Genomic DNA, 20,503 nt, shown 5'->3' on the forward strand with positions numbered 1-20,503 from the left:
AGGGTGGATGGCGTAAATGCAATTGGGCGTACCATTCAGCGTGGCGCACGAATTCCCTCGGGTGGAAGCACCATTTGGAGACATGCACACTCACTCATCCACTCACCCACACGCACCGCGGCGCATGTGCTTCCAAAGGGGCAATGCTGCTTTTGTTGCCTAGTTTCTTATGCAGCCAGAAGCACTCGACTGCGCTCGCTGGACACCGTGAGCGGGTGAGCCATGCTATCTATCTTTGCTGGACCCGCTCGTCCGTCTCGGCCTCCTGCACGGCCATCTGGGGATGATCCGAAATCCCAGCGACCGGGATAAGTTGATCGCCCAACTGTAAGGAGTAGATGCAACGCAAGAGCAACAGGCCCGCGGAAGGACAACCCGATCGTTTCTGAATGGTCTCGCGGTCGAGGGGGAACGGCTCTCCCGTTTCCGAGACACATGGTGGAGCACAGGACTCCTTTGTTGTGCAGGGGAGAAAAAAGTTACTCAAACTGTGGATAGGCATAGTTGGGCCCGTGCTCTTTGAAGATCTTGAGTGGAGGAGATCATTCTGGAAAGGTCATCCGGTGCATCTGTGCCTGGTGTTTTGGAAGTTGCTTCGAGCTGGATCTGGGGCTGATGGGCAAAGTACGGATTGACAGATCATCTCGACCTTTCTTCACGGCCTTCCCCGGCGGATCAAGTGCTCCTCTGCAGACGATGCAGTTCGGTCGGCATGTTTGTCCCCTCAAGTCGGAGTTCGGGATTCCACGTCGTTTTTTTTGGCTTTTTCTATTAGTTTGCTCTCTTCTATTTGAAAAAGGAGAGAGGGTAAAGAAAGAGGCAAACGCACATCCCATAGCTAATCAATCTGACCAGCCCCGGGAGTAGGAGTATGTTGTTTGCTATACCCAAAAAACCTCGAAAAAGAGAGTCTTGAAATCCATCCAGCCGCAGCGTGTGAATATCAACTCTAAATTAATAGATCCAGAACCTCTTCTTCGAGGTACAGTGTCTCGGGCATCAAATTCGGTCCACCTTGCGTACTGTGGCTGACGACTTTGTGCCCCGACTTCAATCCATAGAGATACACAGTGGAAGGTGGTGAAACTTGTCAATTACCAATCAAATTCAAAATCATTCAGTACTTTTCAGTCGATTGAAAGTGCGAGTAATTGGAATTCTCGAATTCTTGGTCATATCTAGATTCCACCACCGGCAGATCCATCTACATATGTGGTCGAGCCCTTTATTTCTCTAGCTCACTGAACCAATTCTTACAGTTCTGTTGGAGAATCGGCAAGCCTAGCAAAATAAGTAACTTAACTCGACATCCATCTACTACAGTAGCCTGAAAGAACATGTATTGACACAATTATAACCCAAGTATGTATGCCGAGGCTAATCACCCACCACTCACGCAGCAAGACATCAATAGCGCAGATCTACGAGCCACCCACCTCCACCCCCCCCGCCCCCAAAAAAGGCAGGATGATCAATTGCGGAGGTGGAAGAAAAGAAGGGACATAGGGGGCCAAAAGACAAAGTACCGTGTGGCGTGAAGTCTCAAGTGCCAAGAATGCAAGGGGCCGAGGGAGGGGGGCTATTTTGAGGCTGAAGAGTAGAGAAGAGAAAGCGAGAAGAAGGGGAGGAGGAGGAGTGAGGGTTAAAGTTGGAGCTAAAAGAGGAAATTATCCAAATACCTGACTGGGTACTATTCGTATAGATCAGATCAAAATGGGACGAGCCAAAGGTCTTTTGGGGAGTTGTGCAATGCTAGCTGATAGGTAGATACTCTTGTTTTGAGCTTTTGTGCCGAGGTCAGATTGTGTGTCCACTTAGATGGTTTAGAGCCTGTCGGCTTCATGTCCGGACTGGTGAATTCAATGGAATGAGTATACCTTGGGTAAATGGTAAACGGGATGTCATGGGAGTACTTAGGTTGGAGCGGGGAGGTACTCTCTGGTAGACAGGGAGGTTATCAAAAGACTGTGAATACCCGATACCAGACAGCCTGTAATTGAGGAGGTTTAATGAATATCTTAGCGTAGTGCTCACATCAAGGTATCCGGCACTGCCACCCTAAAATATCTTACCTTATTCACTTTTGAATAGTATGTCCGGATCTGGCCGTGACACTATAATAGCCGACTTTTTCTAGAAAAATGGCCAGAGGTCGCTACAGCGGCTACGGCACGAATCCCTTCGACATCGGGTGAGCAATACTCAACACATAGTCTGATTCAGGCATCCAGCATGACCATGACGATGCATGGGTATCAGTCAATAAGTCGGGTGTAGGTCCTGGCGAGCAAGCGCAATTCCAACGGCGTCGAAAAGGACCTCGCTCACAAGATCATGCAGGCCTGTAGAATTTGATAATCTGGAGAATTGCGCGCGATTAGATTGGCTTGAAAGAATGCATCAGTTGGTCGAGCAAAGCTATCTCACCAAAAGGGGGAAAGGGGACCTCAGCTCACCTTGACGGTGTCTATACAAGGCGATTAGGACTGTAGCAACTTGAGTTGTAACGAATTCCTTTGGCTATAATGTTTTAAGAGAGAATGAGGCGCGTACTGTAGGTAATTTTCTGCAATGTTTCAAATTCAAATGCAGGGAAGTCCGTCTCACTATCAACCTTTAAGACAGCCTAGGGCTTCGTAGACCATTAGACGATCCCTTGACTCTAGAGTCACTTTGCAACAGATAAAGTTACCCTCAAGCAAATAGTCTGCCTAGCTTCCGGCCACGATCCAGATACCCCGTAAGCAAAATATTGCTGGAGCAACCGTGATGTTTTTACGTTGACGAAACCTCAGAGTGACAGTTCTGCCCAAGGCCCTTGCAAAATGAGTATCTACCATCTTTACAAACAGAGAACTTGTCTCATCAGTCATGAACCAAGTTGACTGAAAGTGCCTCGGGTTCCAATAGATTGTCTTTCTCGCCCAAAAAACTTTCCACACAGACACACACCTACACGCAAAAAAGTAAAGTACCTCATCCACTTCCACCTTCCCAGTATCCTCGGTGTGTCCGTTGAAAAAAGAAAAAGAAAGAAAGAAAAAAACAATGTGCAATGACAATCCATAATGCCATGTACAGTACTTAGTACCACTACACTACAATAGTATACCATCCTCGGTACGGACGCAGCTTGAACAATCCCCGAATCTTCATCCTGCGCCCTGCGCCCCCTGGCGTGGGTTTTCCCCTTTTTGCTTTCCTTGGGAGATCTGCGCTCGGAAAAAAAAAGGGTTGGTCGATCCTCACCCAACCAGATCAAGGATTGCAAAGTACCGATGGTAAGAGCTACATTGAAGTTCACAACTACAGTACATGTTTATACATAAATGGATACATGTAACTTGTAATGTTCCGCTCCTATTACTCCTGGAACCTCATAGGTAGAGGGAGAGCGGGTGTGAATGTGAGCTACTATCTAGTGGATTCCGTTCTCTAATGGACAAACAATAACTACAAGCCCCCTCGAAGAGCCTGGCTGTGTGGGGACAAATTGGAGATATGTGATATGATGTTTTCTTTGCACATTTTTCCGATCGTTTTTTCTTTCTCTTGGATAATCCTTCTTCCAGTTCGCGAATGATGAGGTGGTAGGATAAATGTCTTTCTTGGCGAGGTAGCTCCGCAACCAATTCTGAGAATAAACAATGATCCAGAAATTTACCCACTGCTAGTGGGGGATCTTATGAGGGAAGAGGAGATGGGCTGGGTGTTTTGCGAAAGCTTCTCGGGCATGTTTCAGGTTGCAATATGGGGCGAGTCTAAAGGTCTAAGCTCGACACTGAGGTGGTATTGTCGAATGCTTTCCGAAAGGAGTTGTGATAAGCCGGAATGGAACGGGAAATGGGACAGACGTTAGAGCAGGATAGATGACATTCCAGATCAAGGGGGGAGAGTGTTTGTTTACATCTGCAAAGTGGAGAGGCATGGAGTTATTAAGGTTTTTGGCAATTTTGTCTGATTGGATGGGCCTGGTAGATGTAGATGGTCTATTGATGGAGTACATAGGAGGAAGATGCGAAGGGATAGGAACAGGGACACTTTTGAGTTGGGCCCAAAGGAGGGTCGGTGGATGCGAGATGGGGAAGATAAGAAACGCGAGAGGAAAGGAGAGAAGAGACAGGGCGCGAGCGCAGAGTTTTATCGAGGTTGGCCATTTTCGCGGCATTAATTTAATATTCAAACAAAGGAAAGAGTACAACCAGACGGCAGTAGGTTGACAGGCAGTTTGACAGAAAGGGAAGTCATGAACGCCGCTGAGGCGTCAGTATCGGAGCAATTGATGATTTCAAGGTCGTTCATTTTGAAGAGAACAAGGTCAAATCATAAAGATGAGATATTCATGTCAACATCGGACACATGGGCGAAGGGGGTCTTCGCTGACCCAAGAGGTGGGCCAATGATACACCAAAAGCAAGGTTGGGAGCACAAAAGCCGAGAAGGTGCAAATGCACAGATATGAGTCTTGAATGTCAAGAAGGCATGGGTCATCTGAAATGGAATCGAGAGAAACCGCGATCGTCATAGGCGCGTTGGTGAGGGGGTAGAACATGACGCAGAGGAAGGCTATCTTCAAGTCGAATCGTTGCGCATCATAGCGTGAGTGAGTGGTGGCGTATTGCGTCTTTGTCGTAATGGATAAGCAGGAAATCATCCGACGAATGCAAAGAATTCAAAGGATATAGCGCGTATATGGGTTTGAAGATGTAGCAACACGAGAGCAAGAGGGCGAAAAAACTGGTCTCCGGGAACAGGCTGAGTGAACAGCGCACTTAAGCCTGGCCAATTGGGTATCATATTAGGGACGAGGGGTTGTTGATTTTGAGAAAGATTTTTGGCAACTGAGAGACCGTATAGAATCCATCATTCGCTTGAAGAAGGGCCGCGGGTCATTGGGCTCTTCAAAGGGCAATGGTGCGTGCTGCTCGTAACACATCGACGTCAATTTGTCAGATTCTTCATGAATACAACCGGACGAGTCAGAGTGTTGACGCCGTCGGGACTGGGCGTGCACGGCGGCAGCAGTCGATCGATCCACATCAGACTCACGAAGATGGCCATGGCTGTTGTTTCGAGAACGAGAGTGGAGCAGCGATGTAGAAGATGGTGCCACCAGCCGTAGAGTCTGAAGAGGATGGTGAGGACGAAGCCCGTCACGGCTGGCGCTGGGTCGGTCGAGACTGACGCCACGGCAAGGCTCAGGCATGGAGGGTCCAAAAACGTCGTCCCCAACACAAGGAAACCTCTCCGGTGCTTCGTACTCCAAGCTGGAGTGCTGGTTCAACCGGGGCTGAGACTTGGCGGCACGGAGCTTCGCACGACTTCGCACCTTACGCAAGGTATCGATAGGCTTGCGAGATAAAGACTTGTGACCAATCGACTCATTGTCTGAGTCCGATTCCCAGACCGAGTGCTCACAGAAGGCGTCGATTGTGGTCGACGTTGACGGCCTCTCTGCGGAGGTCGCAGTCCACTGACGAGAGATGGGAGGAGAACTGGCCGAAGGACTGGGGATGGGGCTTGGGCAGTCGTTGGCAGGAATGAAGAGCGCCTGTTCGAAATGGGTCGCATGAGGCTCCATGGTGATCGGATTGATCAGGGAGGGAGGGGAGATCATGGAGGGATCCAATGGAGTACGCATGCCGGGGCTGGCTTGCTTCTTTCGCGAACCATGAGAGCTGGGGCGACGAGCCAAGCTAGGCAGCGTGGGCGGGGCCTTGCGACGGCGCGATGAGGAGGACATACTAGAGGATTCGTATTTCATGGCCACGGGAGTCGTCGGTCGTGTGTAATTTCTGGGGATGGATGGAACAGGAGGAATGAAAGGCAGTTGTTGAGGAGGTGTTGATGCGGGCAGGTAGAAGACACGAGAGGGCGCAGGCTGCGCACGGTGTGCGTGATGGTATAGCTTCTCCGTTGCCTTGAGAACGGCGTCGGGGCACGGTGCAGAGGTGTAGGTGGAAGAGAATGAACTACTAGGAGTCAAATCAGGAGTGCTGGTATCACTGTAGACCGAACTGAATGATTCCTGACTGCTGTGTAGCACCCGAGGGGTATCTTCGGTCGATGAAGTATAGCGATGGAAGCGCCGGTTGTTCTCCAACTCAAGCTGCGCAATGGTGGAGCGGTCCGGACGATCGATGGCAGCGGACGTCTTGCGAGTGTGAAACAGGTCTGAATCGTGGAGTGATAAACAATACTGAGCCTCCTGGTCATTCAAGCTCTCATGGCAAGCCGAGGGAGTGAAGCTGTTCCACGATGGGGTGGCGGCGAGAGACTGCTCCAGATAAAACGGGTCTCCGAGAGCCTCGTCCAACACGCGCGGGCCGGCTTTGGGCAAATACGTTGATCCTCGTGTCAATGGTGATGGAGAGGGCAGACAGATGGTAGTTTCAGACCGATTCCAATCTGCACAGAAGGACGCGTCCAATTCGCCTGGACTGTAATGATCTCCGCAATCCATGGGCTCTGCTGCTCGCACAGGGTACCGCGTGCCTGTCAACAGCTCGGTCGCCGGGAAAGAGATGTGAGGGCAAGACCTTCAGAGCCCAGTGTTGGAGATTCCCAAGATGGAGAGGACGACGAACAGGATTGGTGATCCGAATAAATGGGATATTGGAGGAGAGGAGGAGGAATGGATTGAAACAGATCCAGGGTGAAGGGGATAGGTTTATAGATCTACTCTCCCGATTGGGCTTGGCAGAAGACAGAGGCTGCACGGTGGCTTAATGCCTTTCTTTTGTTTTTTTTCTTTTTTTTGGAGTATTTTTCGATTTGGGATTTTCTTTTTTTTCTTTTGGGCCAGAATCTATCCTGACTCGGACGTGAATTCTGGTCAAATGAGGAATTATCGTCATTTTCTTTTCTCCCTTTTCTCCTTTAGGTCATATTTGGCCAGTGCGTCCAGTCGTCTTTTGTTTTTGTTATTGTTTGCTTTTTTCCGTTTTCTGTTTCTTCTTTTTAGGATTTCTCCATTGGTCCAACGTCCTTTTTTTCGATTTTTTTTTTCTTTGCTTCGGCCTCACCCTCGCCTTTTACCATGCGAATGCATACGGGCGATCCTAGTGGTCCAAGAGAATCCGATGCAGGCCCATGCAGGTCAAGTACAAAAGCACCCTCTCTCCCGAGCCAGCACAGACACATCATGATCGATCCGACCTTACATGACGTCCCCTTGGACTGGGTAGGGATGCGCAGCGCCGTAAGGTCCGGTCGTTTGGTGTGGCCCAGCAAGGGCGAGGGACCGACTGAAGATGACCGAGTCCCGTAGTCTTGAGTCCATCAGGGACTCGGACGGACCGGGAGATGGGAGGCGAAGGACTTTTGTGCTCGATCTAGGTTTGTCATATCAACTTTTTCCGGCATTGCGAAAGAGGACTGAGAGGACTGAGACTGTCCAAATTTAGAGACCATTGATAGCCATGTAGGGTATATTGCTACCATTTATCGTATGGAACGTCTCAGTGGAGGACTCTCCTAGGGGATCTCATACAAGATATTCGTCTTCGTTTGTGTAGAGAAATATCAAGAGTCGTCGTGAGAGATAAGCATGGCCTCACTTGACTCGGGTTGACTAAGATCTCAGTTGGGTGGCTTTGTTCATCTCTCGTATTTCCCCGTCATCGTTGATCCTCGCCGTCATCCACATGAGTCTGACACTGATTCTTTGTCTCTTCCAAACTCCCTCCTCATCCACACAAACACACTCCCCCTGAACTCTCCTCCCCCCCACGTACTTCCATCGACACCTCATCGCGGACATTCAATCTCCTTTTTTGGGATGGAGGATCACTGTACTTTTGGACAGTTGTATCCTCTTTACTAGAAGCCTCTGATGCATACAGGTCCCGAGGATGGGGGAATTGGAATCAGATTCCAAGTGGCCAGTCCCCGTCTGCTGCAAGTCACGCCCAAACCCCTCGAGACGGGATGCCACGGCCGACAGCAGAAGATCACAAACACCAAAGATCCCATGCAGACGAAGGCTGGGGGCGATGAGAGAATGTGAGATATCAGTCTGGTCCCCACCGGCCGACCCAGTCCCGGGAACACTCTTCCGCTGCAGCCACAAGAGCCCTGCGCATCGACGCCCCACCGATCGACCGAGTCTTTGTCCAGACTCCCGATGGCAGCAGTCCCATTGACATTGGGTGCTCCAGAGGATGGACTCGAGTTGATGCCTCGCAATGGAGTCTCCAGGGTGCCGAGTATCAGAGTCGCCGCCGTGTATCTCGACGCAGCCGACTGGAGCAAATGTTGCCCCATCTTCGTGGCTCTTGTCCTGGACAATGTACTCCGACCGGCAGACCAACACTCTTCCCCAGTTCTCCCCCGCGTGGAGTGGTCGATGAGCGCGCCGTTCAGGGCATTCCATCGCAATCTTCATTCCTGGCAACCGCGCAACGGCGTGGGACTCGAATAAGCCAGGCTGTTTGGGGAAACCGTCACCCGGGATTGAACTGGGAACGAGGTGCCATCCTTCAAATGGCTGGGCTGACCGTCAATCCTACCCTCGTCACCAAAAATGCCATCTGCCAAGTTTATTCAAGACTAACTCAGCCTTGCGATGCTATCGTCTATGTAATTTGATCAGAACAAAAAGGCATCGACTGATGGCTCTGAATTTGGTCCGGCTGTGGTCAGTATGGCGCGTCAGTCATATGGGAGGTATCAAATGAGTCGTTCTGCATATTGCACATCAGAGGGCACAGAAGACTTCGGGAACGGACGCATCTTCACTGCGCATAGTCGTTCTATCAGCCTCTGCATATTTTTTCATCTTTCCCGTCCTGTGATGTCCTCTCTTCACGACCGACCGTAAGCTCACCTTGACCCGGTCCGTGCAGGAGGCCGTAAACTCTACCATCTACATGTTGCGTGGCTTGCGTTTGCCTGAAGACTGGACGATTTAGATTCAGATCGGTGGACCCGGAGAACGGAGCCATTCAGAGTCGTCTATTCGATTTGCGTTCTATCTCTCTCTCTCGTAAGGCAAACACAGGTTCTCCCCGCGGAACCTGTCGAGCTTGGACAGTCGACAACTCACATTTCGCGGCTCGCGCGTAGCTCACGCGACGAAGCTCATTCCTATTGGCCCTGATGGCTTGATGGTACATGTCCGCGCTCCAGGGGACCAATTGACAGTGGCCGGTTGGATGTCAAGTTTTGCATTTTTGAGCCCTTGGGAGCTGTCCAAAAGCATCGTTGGCTCAACGCGCGGGTGATGAATTTGGTTTGTATGAATAGTCTTCAGTTTGTCGTGTAGATGATATCACTCTGCTTCTCCGAGACACTTTTTTATCTTCCCCCCCCCTTCACTTGCTCATTCTGAAACTCGATTGAGGATTCTGTTCAGGCGATCTGAGCGATGAAGATTGGGCACGAGCATCACGAGTGCCCTCCCTCGATCGGACTATGTGGCGTAAATAACTGATCGCATAGCTCTCAGCGATCACCTGCACTGGAAATCAAAGCCCCCGAATCAATCACACATCGATCCAGCCGACCGGTCGGTTACTTTCGAAAGTGACCAAATTCCTCGCGACGCTCCTTCAGTCATCACCGACCCCAGTAACAGTCCCTCCTATCCCCCCCCCTCCCCCCCATAGCCGACTGCCCCCAGATCTTCCGGAGCTATACCCGACAAGACTCAATCCTTTGGTTCCATGATCTTCCGCAGCTCTTCACATTCCAATCTCAAACTCTGACGTGCATGACATGACGTCCGGTTGTACAGTACCGCTGCCGCGGGACGACTTTCGACAGACCGCGGTGCGTCCGCGGGCTCTGTCGCCCTAGATCTAGACTCGACCGCAGCACGAACAGTCCCCCCCCATTGCAGAGCAAATATCCCGCCTTCGAGTTTCGGGGCTTTTCGATTATATCCGTCCATCGGCCATCGGATGATTCATTTCTCCTGATCGCCACACTGTGGATTTTCGTGTGACCAGCGTGGTGGTCTCCCGGGCCAACGCCCGTCTCTGCATCGCCCTCGCTTTCTAGTCTTCTCCGCTCACATTCCTTGGATGCCGAGGATATATATCGATGAAACCCGAACCAGAAGCAGGAGGTCGATCGTGTGCTCTGGAGATTTGATTAGACCTGCCCACCTATCTAGTCGAGATCCACGCTGCGACTCAAGTCATACAAGATGATTCCAAATTCACCCACTAAAGAGCATTTAAATGTTGCAACCGTTCACCGCAAACAAGTCCCTTCTGTGTTCTGTGCGGTGCATATTGATCCTGCGAGGTACAGCTCGAGGGTGAGTGGGTGTTTGCCGACCAATTCCAAGACTAGTATCTCGGGTGATGTACAACTAATGCTGCGGATATTGATATGATGCTCGTTAAAGCTCTGGCCAGTGGCATTTTGTACCCTTTCATGCGTGACTCGATTGTCACTATCTAAGCACCTTGATTCGGGGTGCAGTATATTGAATACCCAAGGCACATCTTGCCGGGTATAGATTGTACATCATGACTTCAATACACATCAATGTTGGAACCTTGATAGCATCACACTCTCCAAGCTCTAGACACCCATCGCCTCAGTATAGCCCACTGGCAGCGCAATTGAACCATTCATCTCTCATCCACCAAATGAATTAAACCCATGTCTCAACGGCCCTCCACGATATCCTCTCCGAATCCAGTACTATAATTAATATCCATAAAATGTTCCGTTCCGGCACATTAACATGAATCAAAACCTAAAGCTCCCTCCCGTAGGAAAATAAACGAAAAAAGAAAAAAGAATACCCCACAGTTGACATGAACCAAAAACTCCTCTCCCATCCCAACCTTGTAAAGCAAATTAAACATCTCCACGATTCCCAAGACATCTGAAACACCAGCAAAAAAAGGAGCCCATTCAAGCTCCGACGGATGCGCCTTCCGGTCCCGACCTCACGATGCCCTGCAGTATCTAGATGGGTCTCCCCACCCCTGCCTGCAAGGCATACGTGAAACCGACCTTGTCAATCTTTAAAAACACGGCGCAAGGCGCTCTTGTCTATTTGGTGGGTTTGATTACTTATTAGCTTTTTGTTTTCGGATCCTCGGCCATCGACTCCCTCCCCCTGACATCCCCTCCCGAGTGAGGGCTATATTCAGATCGCTCGTGGTGCAATTGAATGGATTTGCAAAGTGGATTTAAAAGGGGAAAAGGGGGTGGGACGAGAGGAAAGTATCAGTACCGGAGGTTGTTTGTTGCATCCGCGCTGCGTTGCGGAGGGGCCGGAGGGGAGATGATGATTTTGGACTGGTTTGGATTTCCACTTTGAGGTAAAGGGGGGGGTTGCTTTGTTTTAAAATAGTAAATATGGATGGCTTCATTTGGAAGTAAGGTGTATTACTTGTTTGGGAAGTATGTTTATATAGTATGTTCATCTGTAATTTCCGGGTGCTTGGGACTGGGAGACAAGGTGCCAATGTCTGTGGTTGGATCTAGTGGAATTCATTCTTATCCTCCGAGTACGCTGGGCAATCGGACTTTCTTCTGAGGGCGAAGCTGTACTTTTTGGTGCTTTGATGCTTCCTTGCGCAACTGAAGAAGGTCCGGACTTGAGACTGGATCGGAAAGTCCCTCTATGAGTGATTATGGATCTTGGTGTCATGGCTGCGCACTAGGAGGAGATTTCGGTAGTGTGCATCATGATTCGCATTATTTGTGGGCATTTCTATCATTTTTGAGCTTTTGCGCTTAGGGAGATCGGGGTGTTTTGTATTTCTAATGATGAAAGTCTGGGCAGAGATGAATTGGAAGCCATTTCCCTGTGCGCCGGGTCATAAAAGAGGATCAATGATTCATGAATGGTGACGAAGTGTCGGTCAGGATGTAATTTCAAGATGATTCATTTGATTCATAGCACTTATTTGTGACCAGTCTCCAATCTGACTTACGTCTAGGTGTCGATGAGAGCTTTTTACTTCAAGTCGTGTCTATCGCTTGACCATGAATGTCAAGGAGAAAAGGCCCTTGTTCCAGAGTATCTAGTAGCTTCTTGCCCCGACGAGTCCCGGGTGAGAATCGCATGGCTGACGCGAGACCATCGGTTGAAAACTCAAGAGTGATATCTAAAGCCATGTATCTACGGTATGGGTAGTATCGAGAGTCGTGAGGTAGTACAACCTTCGGCATAATATACTGTATGTATTCATCGAGTGAGTTAGATCTTAGGATCATGCATCTGGACAGACCTACAGGTGGTTTGTTTACGTAGGGCATAGACATTAACCGTACATGCGTGAATCTCTAGGATAGATGAGTTCAATCCGCGCAGACTCGAGAAGATATATCTAGGGCTTGGTCCCTAGATGTCGAAATCCTTAGCATAAGAACAGTGTGCTCTTAGTTATCATCATGCAAGAGCTGATTCCAACCGCATGTACTTCATCAACATTTTCAATTGAACATACCAGGCTGTAAGCTCGGGTGTCCCTCGACTTTGTTTTGATTACTATCCGGGCTTCAGGTCGATGTGGGTTTGCTATTCAGTCATCGTGTTCATGTCAATACTTGATCCGTCATACAGAAGAATTTTCTATTAAAGAAGTACGTCATCTAGAGCAGAAACTCAGACTTCTCTTGGCAAGTATTTTTTGGTTGAGCATTTTGACGGCCCTTACGTGCAGATCCAACGCTGGTCAAGTTAATGTGAATACTTCAAGCGCTTAGATATACATTGACGGGCATTATGTCTCGATCACACCGCGGCTGCACCTCTTGAGACCCATGTCCGGCCTGATAGCTGGGACCTTCACCTTTTTTTTTCATTTTTGTCACACTGACACACAAGTAGCTTCCAGCGAGTTGCCCCTCGGGAAGGTGATGGCTATTCTTGTCATCTGAATGGGCCGAAGCAATCGAGCATCAACACGAGATCAAATGGTCAAAAATTGATGTTCCTCGGCAGTGGGGCCGAGACTCTGGTCAGGTGGGGAAGAGCCGAACACTTCGTTCCAGCGGTCCGTCGACTCGTTCCCACGATTCAATTCCAACGGAACCACAACAGGTCCGATCATCACTTGGATGTTGGGATTCAGGGGTTCCCAGATGAAGTGCTCTGGACTGTGGAAGCAGTGTGTCCCGAACAATCGAAAAAAAACACTGCACGGGGCACTTGACCAGGCCAGTACCCAGTCATCACGATGAGGATATTGCACAGTGTCACTTGCCGAGGACTGGTGTTCCAGCTCCACGTCTACGTCAGAACCCCGTCCATTAGTCTCTTTCGCGGAGGCTAGTTGACTACGTAGTTAGCGCCCGACTGCCAGCGCATCGGTGGGCTGGTTTCCTGAGGGGGAGACTCAGCCACGAGGGTTTCAAGATGCGTTACACAGTGGCATACCACGCTCTGTGTATGGAGTCCATACTAGTCACACTCTGTCGGTATGTCCCATGTTACTCTCTGGATGATAGCCGGAGGGGATGGGATCAAAGTAACGGAGACATCAGCCTGGGCATCAGTCACGACCTGGCTCAATGTCGGACTCTCGACTCGACCAGCATGAGTCTAGGTCATGGCCGAGTATTCTGGAGCAGTGAACACACCAATTATTCTATCATGGCCACGTCTCTCATGGAAGGCTAGAACAGTTGAACCTGCCAGAGCCACCGGAGGGAGATCGCTCCCAAGCCGGATTGTCGCCCAACCGTGGCACAACCAAGCGAGTCCGCCCTCTGCACCCTTTGGTAGAAGGTGGAGTGGGATCATGGACCAATTCCTAAGAAATCAACACTCGAGAGGACTTTGCTTCCTCCCCTGTTCCTGTGCCGGTTCCAAGCACGTTTTCATCGAGTGCCTTTCTTAGTCACCGCGACCGACCCAGTTCGCCAGTCTTTCGGTTCTTCGTCTGTGGATCGAGCGACCGAACCTTTGGAGCACCAAAATTTGTCACTGTAGAGAATGCTTCCCTTACAGCTTCTCCATGCTCCATGAGGATTCATCTACCGGTTCCGACTACTGAGTAGCTTGCACTGCATCTGCTCCCGGAGCTCTGCAGTCCCTATCGATCAATTTCCTGGCCATCCGCCGTGCAACAGGGTGTACTGGGGGTGCATACTTTTATTGGAGTTGGTGCTTCTTTATCCTCACGCCCGTAGGCGATCGGAAGCAGGCCCTTACTGAGCCAATTGACTATTGACCCAAAAGAAGTATTCCAGCAGGTGTTGAAGCCCAATTCTCGTAATCATAGGTCTGTGCTGTGCGCCGTCTGCTGGGAATTGCAATCCGCCGGGAACAAAATTCTTGGAAGAGACCGAGAAGCCCGAGTATTCGTCCTGCGATCACTGCGGAATCTTATCTCCGAATTCTTCATTCTTGACACCGATTCTCTTCTCAAAAGCACTTCCACCCTCATTTCTCTGTTGATCCAAGTCCCTCCAGCGATCATTGCCAACTGGCCTGGCGGTCTCGCCGCTCTGCTGTGGGTGTGCGAGAGGGTCCGCGCAAGCACGTCTGGGTGTGCTGCAGCTCATCCGGTGAACTCCCAGCCATCTCAATTAACCCCAGCCCCCACGGCCGCACGCCGACCCGATTCCTCTCTCCCAGGTATCTGCCTATGAGCAATTCTTGTCAGGGAGGTAAAGAAGCACTCCATCTGCCAAGTTCATCGAGCAGTGTCACTCTCCAGGTTTTCCATTTGGGGCGGACATTGAGACTGCGTCGTGACCGTCGCGGACTGCCTCATCGGCCGGCTTTCGTCATCGTAATCGGAAGAGCCTCCAAACGGCCATTGAAAGAGATCACGGACAATTGAAGAGAGTTGTTTCTTCCTGGCGCACTGAAAGCCTCTCACAATTACCACCTCCAACTTTCCAAACCTCCCTCGCCCACCTTGGAAGTGTCTCACCACACCGACCGAGCATTTCACGAAGTTCACGACCGTCACGACCTTACCACGTTTACGACCTCGGCGCAACAGCGTCCACACCTCTCTGCCGTTCACCCCAATCATTCACGTCCAATTGACCGTCGGCCACCCTCGGCGTCAGATTCACATCGATCGTTACGCAGGACCCGCCGCTCACCTGACGTTCGTCGTTTACCACACCGGCGGACCGTCTCTCACGACATCAGGTCTCCTGCGCAAGTAGTCCCCGTTGCGATTGTTCCTGAACCCACTCCTGCTTTTCCACCAATTCCGCCAGCTCTTTCCGAAGCTCAAACGGACGAACAGGGCTCAACCATCGACGACCCGTACCAGCTCCTGACATCCTCCTACTGGCCTCGCCGCACCACGGGCGTCTCTTCTCGAACCGCCTCGGCCATCCTGTTCGCTCTTGAAGAGGGTATCCGTCGCCCATTCGCCTTCTCAACAGACTGGGAGGAAGTGAATGCTTCGATGCCCAATATGGTAGGTGTTGCTGGCGCCGCTGCGCCTGTGAACAATGCCCGCATCGCAAACGGTGGGCCCCGCGTGCCTCCGGTGGCTGCTGGTCCTCCTCAAGCCTCTTCGACCCAGCCGCCGAGTGGTATGCGTACCCCGACGGATATCATGAGACAACGTCGGGATCGTGAAGCTCGCCGAAAAGCAGAACAAGAAGCCCGTGAAAGAGAGCAAGAAGAGATTGAGCGACGGCAACTGGAGCAGGAGCAACTGCAGCAACAACAACAATCGAAACTTGCCTCCGCCGAACCATACGCTGCACCAGCACCGGCGCCCATGGATTCAGCCCCTCAACGTCGCGGCCAGCCTCGACCGTCCCAGAGAGGCTCGCAAACTCAGCCAGCTCCAGAAAATGTGCCAATGTCTGCACCAGGCACTGCGCCAGGCTATCGACCATCAACCAGCGCCGGACCGATGGCGCCTCAACAAGACCATTCAGCTTCTATTGCTCCTCTTGCCCCGTCTGCGCGTGAACCGGAGATGCCATCGAACCCACCACGTCAGGGTCCAGCTCCACAGCATGGTCGCTCGCAGAGTGCCGCTGCGGCTCCCGGACAGCTACCCGGCGCAACAGGTTTCTCCAAGTCAGTGCCCGCTCCAGGAGCCAGCGCCCTAGAAGGTGCATCGCAGACACTTCAACAACCACGACGTGCAGGATTTCCGCACGCGTTTGAAAGATGGGAAACCCTTTCCTCTCATTGGGAAGGTCTGACGAGCTACTGGATTCGAAAGCTCGAGCAGCAGAATGAGGAATTGGAGCGAGACCCGCTCAGCCAACAGCTTGCCCGGCAGATCACAGACCTATCGGCCGCGGGTGCGAATCTGTTCCACGCTGTCGTGGAGCTGCAGCGACTTCGGGCCTCCTCGGAGCGTAAGTTCCAGCGCTGGTTCTTCGATACACGCGCCGAACAAGAACGGTCCAAAGAGGTACAGGGCGAATTAGAGCGTCAACTTCAAGCGGAACGCCAGAGCCGTATCGACGCCCTGGCCGCCGCTCAGGTGGCGGAGTCAGACAAGCTCAAGGCTGAAGAGCTACTGCGCGAGATGCGACGTGAGCTTCAGATTTCCAAAGAAGAAGCGCGACGCGCGTGGGAGGAACTGGGCCGCCGCGAGCAAGAGGAACGGGATCGAACCAACTCTCTTCGTAACGGCGAACCCACTCTGGTCGGTGGTGTCCAGGTCGTTCCCATGGTGCAAGGTGTACCCAGCCGCCATCCATCGCGACCCCCAACCCGGGATGGTCCCTACACTGGCGGTCCCACGGCGACGTCCGTGACCACGGACAACCGAGGAAAACCGACCGATCCGAACATGGGTCGTACCTATTACGACGAGAACACACCTGTGTCTCCAACTGGATCTGACCCCTTTGTGGAGCCGAGAAAGACCGACCCTCCAGTCTCCAAGGCGCAATATCCGCCCAGCAACCAACTGTATCCCCAGGAGCCTGCGACCACGCCGTATGTCACACCGGCCACTGAGCCCGATACCCATTCCTACATTGGTAGCAGCGACGCAGAAGAAGAATACGCCGACTATCAACGCGCCAACTCGCAGCAGTACCATCAATATCCCACCGCCCCCCGCTCAGAGGAAAGCGAGGAGTATGACCACAGCGTTGCCGAAGATCCCCATTACACGAGTGGCTCTTACACGACTTCAGGTAGCTCAGCGCCGGTGCATGCCCCATACCCCCCGACTTCAGCCGATTACAGCGGCACGGGATGGGGCGTGGGTACGGGGTGGGAATCGGTCACGCCGCGCCATCGTCACCCGACCCGTTTAAGCGACGTATTGGAAGAAGATGAACCGAGCCGAACAAGCCCAAGCCGTGCCAGTCAAGCCAGCCGCAGTATGCAGTGATCGACGGCCGTTCCAGGCGTATGTCAACTGGAACAGAGGGTAGCTAGGTGAAACTCGAAGAAACAAAAAAAAAATTACGCTCCTGAAACGACCGAGCAAGACGACTTCTTCCCGCCTCCCACCTGGTTCCTCGCAAATCTGGCCTCGTCCTTTTTTTTTCAGTCATTGCGTACTTTGCAACCATGCTTGAAAGGTGTCAGTGGGCGGACATACCCAAGCTTGCTACGCAACGCTGCTTTGAAAATTTATCCATGTTTTCGTCTGCCTCTTTCCTATTTCTTCCTTCCTCTCCTCTCCCATTTTGTTTTAACCCGCTCCTTTTTCTTTTTTCTTGATCTTTCCAACTTTTCCAACATTGCCATGATTCTGTCAAATGTACGAGCGAATCTCCCATCTTGCTGCACCTTGTTTATCATTCCTCCTTCATCCATGGGTTGACTTCACCACGTTAACCCCCACGTATTCCCCTCATGATTACCTCAGTTGATGTTGGACCTGGAGACTGGGAGCTTTAAGCTTTCGTTTCCTTTGATTTTCCCGCGTGATTCTCTTTGACTCGGTTATCTTATGGCTCGTTCTCTGCTGATATCTGGTTTTACTCTTTGCGTGGTGGTGATAATCTTTAATAAAGCATTGAAACCATCTCAATAGTTTTATTCTTTCTCAATTTTCTCTCCCTTTCTGGTGGTCTTTGGCCCTTGTAGGATTGCTTCGCCCTTCGCGTGCCTTGCTATTCTGCGTGCGGCCAGATGGGCTCACCGGGCTGATTCGATGATTCCTTTTGCCATCTGAATCTGGACGCCGATTTATTTTCTATCCTGGATACCAGCGGCCTTAACTCGAACTTTATCCAACTAGATACGCATAGAGTTTGATCAAAATGGAAGTCTTTTGTCTAGCCCAGACATGAAAAGACTTGCAAATGACGTGAGGTAAGGGCTTAATATTGGTTTTTCATATAGATCCAGATGTGATGAGCCCTGCTGACAGATATCCAGCGTCTGAAGTCTGAGGAGCCTGCCCGCGAGTCACTACTTCCTGTCACTCTCCTCATCCTCATCTCTCGACCTGAAACTTTGATCGTCGACTTCGGCCATCCCATTCTCTGAGACACCATCCGTCACATCACAACTGTCCTGTGCAGATTGACAGGTCCGACTTGCAGTTTTCAATTCCCGTTCCAGGGCTTCCGTCAATGCATCCAGTAGCCATACGACTTCACTCTTGCTTCCGATCAAGGGACTTTTCTTATCGAGCCAGCTCCAATTTTTGATCTTCTTCAATCGTTTCGCGCCATCCTTGGCTTCTCCCATATCTGATGACTCAACGGGGGGTTTGTGCTGTCCTGATATGAGGGCAAGGTAGTACTCCCACTCCAGGTAGTCGAATTCCTTGGAAAGGTTCGTGGTGGCAAGGTCGATCAGTTTTCGGATTTCACGAAAAAGCAGGTAGTGGTAGTGGTGCATATTCTCGGCGACGATATCGCCGCGACGTCGGGCAGATTCTTCCCTTTTACGTTCTTCGGCTTCGGCTTCTACGCTGCCTTGCTCGCTGTCCTGGTCGGATTCGCCAAGGGATCCTTGAGAGTCGGGCTCTTCTTCGCCTGTCGTCTCTTGTAACCACTTTTCGGTCCAGGAGATACTCAACAGATCTTTGACTCGCTCGTAAAAAGGTCGATCGCCGGGTAGAATGGTGATTTCACCAATGAACAATGTGATGTCCTTGACGATGCGAATCAGAGTGTCGCCGATATTGGAGATGAGGATCGTGATAGCCGGCACGGCCAGGAGTGACCAGAAGACAAAAAACGCCTTGCCCAGACTACTGGTTGGATAGATGTCTCCGTAACCAATGGTCAGTAGGGTTGTGTATGCAAAGTATAGCGCTTCAAAGTAGGACCATTGACGGTGAATCTCCGATCGCCAAAAGACCACTGCACCGAGCAGCCACAGCGCCATCCAAACTATCAGTGACGTGACCAAAGACACCCATTTGTGCTGAACAGTCGCAACTTGGCGAACGCGCCGCATAGTGATGAACTCGCGCTTCCGTCGCTCACGATCGCTCAGCTCAGTCACATCGTTTGGTCCAACGTGCAAATTGGGCACCAGTCGAGATTGCGTATCTTCGGAATAAGCTTGTTTTAACAGAACTTTTCGGGTGTGCGCGGTGATGAGGTCGGCAATCTTCTTCCGTCCATGCTCTAACATGAGAGTCCGGATAGATGAGATGATGAGACCAAGGATGACGATACCGCCAACCGCGTAAGGGAAGAGTAGTCCACGCCCTAGATGAGTTGCCGGAGCAAAGTTGCCAATGCCAATTGTGAGCAAGGTGAAATCAGCCCAGTACATCGAGTCCATGAATCTCCAGCCTTCTATCCGGGAAAACACCGCCGAGCCACCAAGAAGGTAGATGAAAAATATAATCGTTTGCAGCATCAGTGTGCGCTGACTTGTTGTCAGCTTGTACTCTCGGCTGTAGTGACCCTTGTGAGCGCCCCACGCCGTGACCGACATCAAGGATGCAATCACGAAATAGAGCCCCGCCGCAAAAGTCCCATAGAAATATGTTTGCGTGTAGGTGTATCCCGCATTCTCTGGTTGATACATCAAGACACCCAAGGCGATTAGATCTCCAAGCAGCAGCAACGACGAGATATACCACCCAACGATGATGATCGGCTGGGCGATCCTGAACCGGATTCGTCTGGCCATATTCAAGGAGAGGGCCAGGTTCGCCACGAGGGCGAAACACAGCGAGACGGCATTGATGGCGAGTTCCCTGGACAATGTCACGGAGTGGTGAGCATGTTAACACCGGCGATAGAGTATTGTCGACCTTGCCTCGTTGGCTTACCAGGATGGATCAGCGACATCGCGCTGCCCGCCACCGGACAAAATTTCCATGCGCCATGGTTGCGATAGTGAGCAAATGCTAAAGGCACTGGCCATGGGTCCAAATGTGCCCTTAGGAGGTGTGAGTGATTGATTTTTCCCCCTTTCTTTTGCCCACGCGACGACAAAGGGTAAGGAACATACCGCGATTAATGGATACGCTGTACTGGCAAGCCACCATCGTGCCGCATGTGGATAACTGGCATCTATCTCGCGAGTATCATCTTTTTCGACAGACGAGGAGTTATGATCGAGAGCACGGGCTTCATCTGCAATCGCATCGTCGAGACCAGGATCGTTCATGCTGATCGAGTGAGTCGGAAAACGTGTCCATGGAGGAAGAAACCTTTG

General features: G+C 51.2%; 3 protein-coding genes across 3 annotated transcripts; 1 reads left to right on the forward strand and 2 right to left on the reverse strand.

Annotated features, from left to right (window-relative positions):
- Positions 1–4,798: 4,798 nt before the first annotated feature.
- Positions 4,799–7,282, reverse strand: POX_g08878 (uncharacterized protein; the record flags this gene model as incomplete). Its single annotated transcript, XM_050117645.1, has 2 exons — positions 4,799–6,539; positions 7,164–7,282. The coding sequence occupies 2 exons, from the start codon at positions 7,280–7,282 to the stop codon at positions 4,799–4,801; spliced, it is 1,860 nt and encodes a 619-aa protein (XP_049965789.1).
- A 6,048-nt stretch (positions 7,283–13,330) lies between these two features.
- POX_g08879 (uncharacterized protein) lies at positions 13,331–17,255 on the forward strand (the record flags this gene model as incomplete). Its single annotated transcript, XM_050117646.1, has 3 exons — positions 13,331–13,392; positions 14,199–14,465; positions 14,765–17,255. 3 exons carry the CDS (start codon positions 13,331–13,333, stop codon positions 17,253–17,255), a joined length of 2,820 nt encoding a protein of 939 aa, XP_049965790.1.
- Positions 17,256–18,286: 1,031 nt separating this feature from the next.
- POX_g08880 (uncharacterized protein) lies at positions 18,287–20,455 on the reverse strand (the record flags this gene model as incomplete). The annotated part of the gene is made up of 3 exons (XM_050117647.1): positions 18,287–20,039; positions 20,115–20,224; positions 20,297–20,455. The coding sequence occupies 3 exons, from the start codon at positions 20,453–20,455 to the stop codon at positions 18,287–18,289; spliced, it is 2,022 nt and encodes a 673-aa protein (XP_049965791.1).
- Positions 20,456–20,503: the final 48 nt, after the last annotated feature.

This window comes from Penicillium oxalicum, chromosome VII (genome assembly GCF_001723175.1).
Source record: "Penicillium oxalicum strain HP7-1 chromosome VII, whole genome shotgun sequence".
Classification (NCBI taxonomy): domain Eukaryota; kingdom Fungi; phylum Ascomycota; class Eurotiomycetes; order Eurotiales; family Aspergillaceae; genus Penicillium; species Penicillium oxalicum.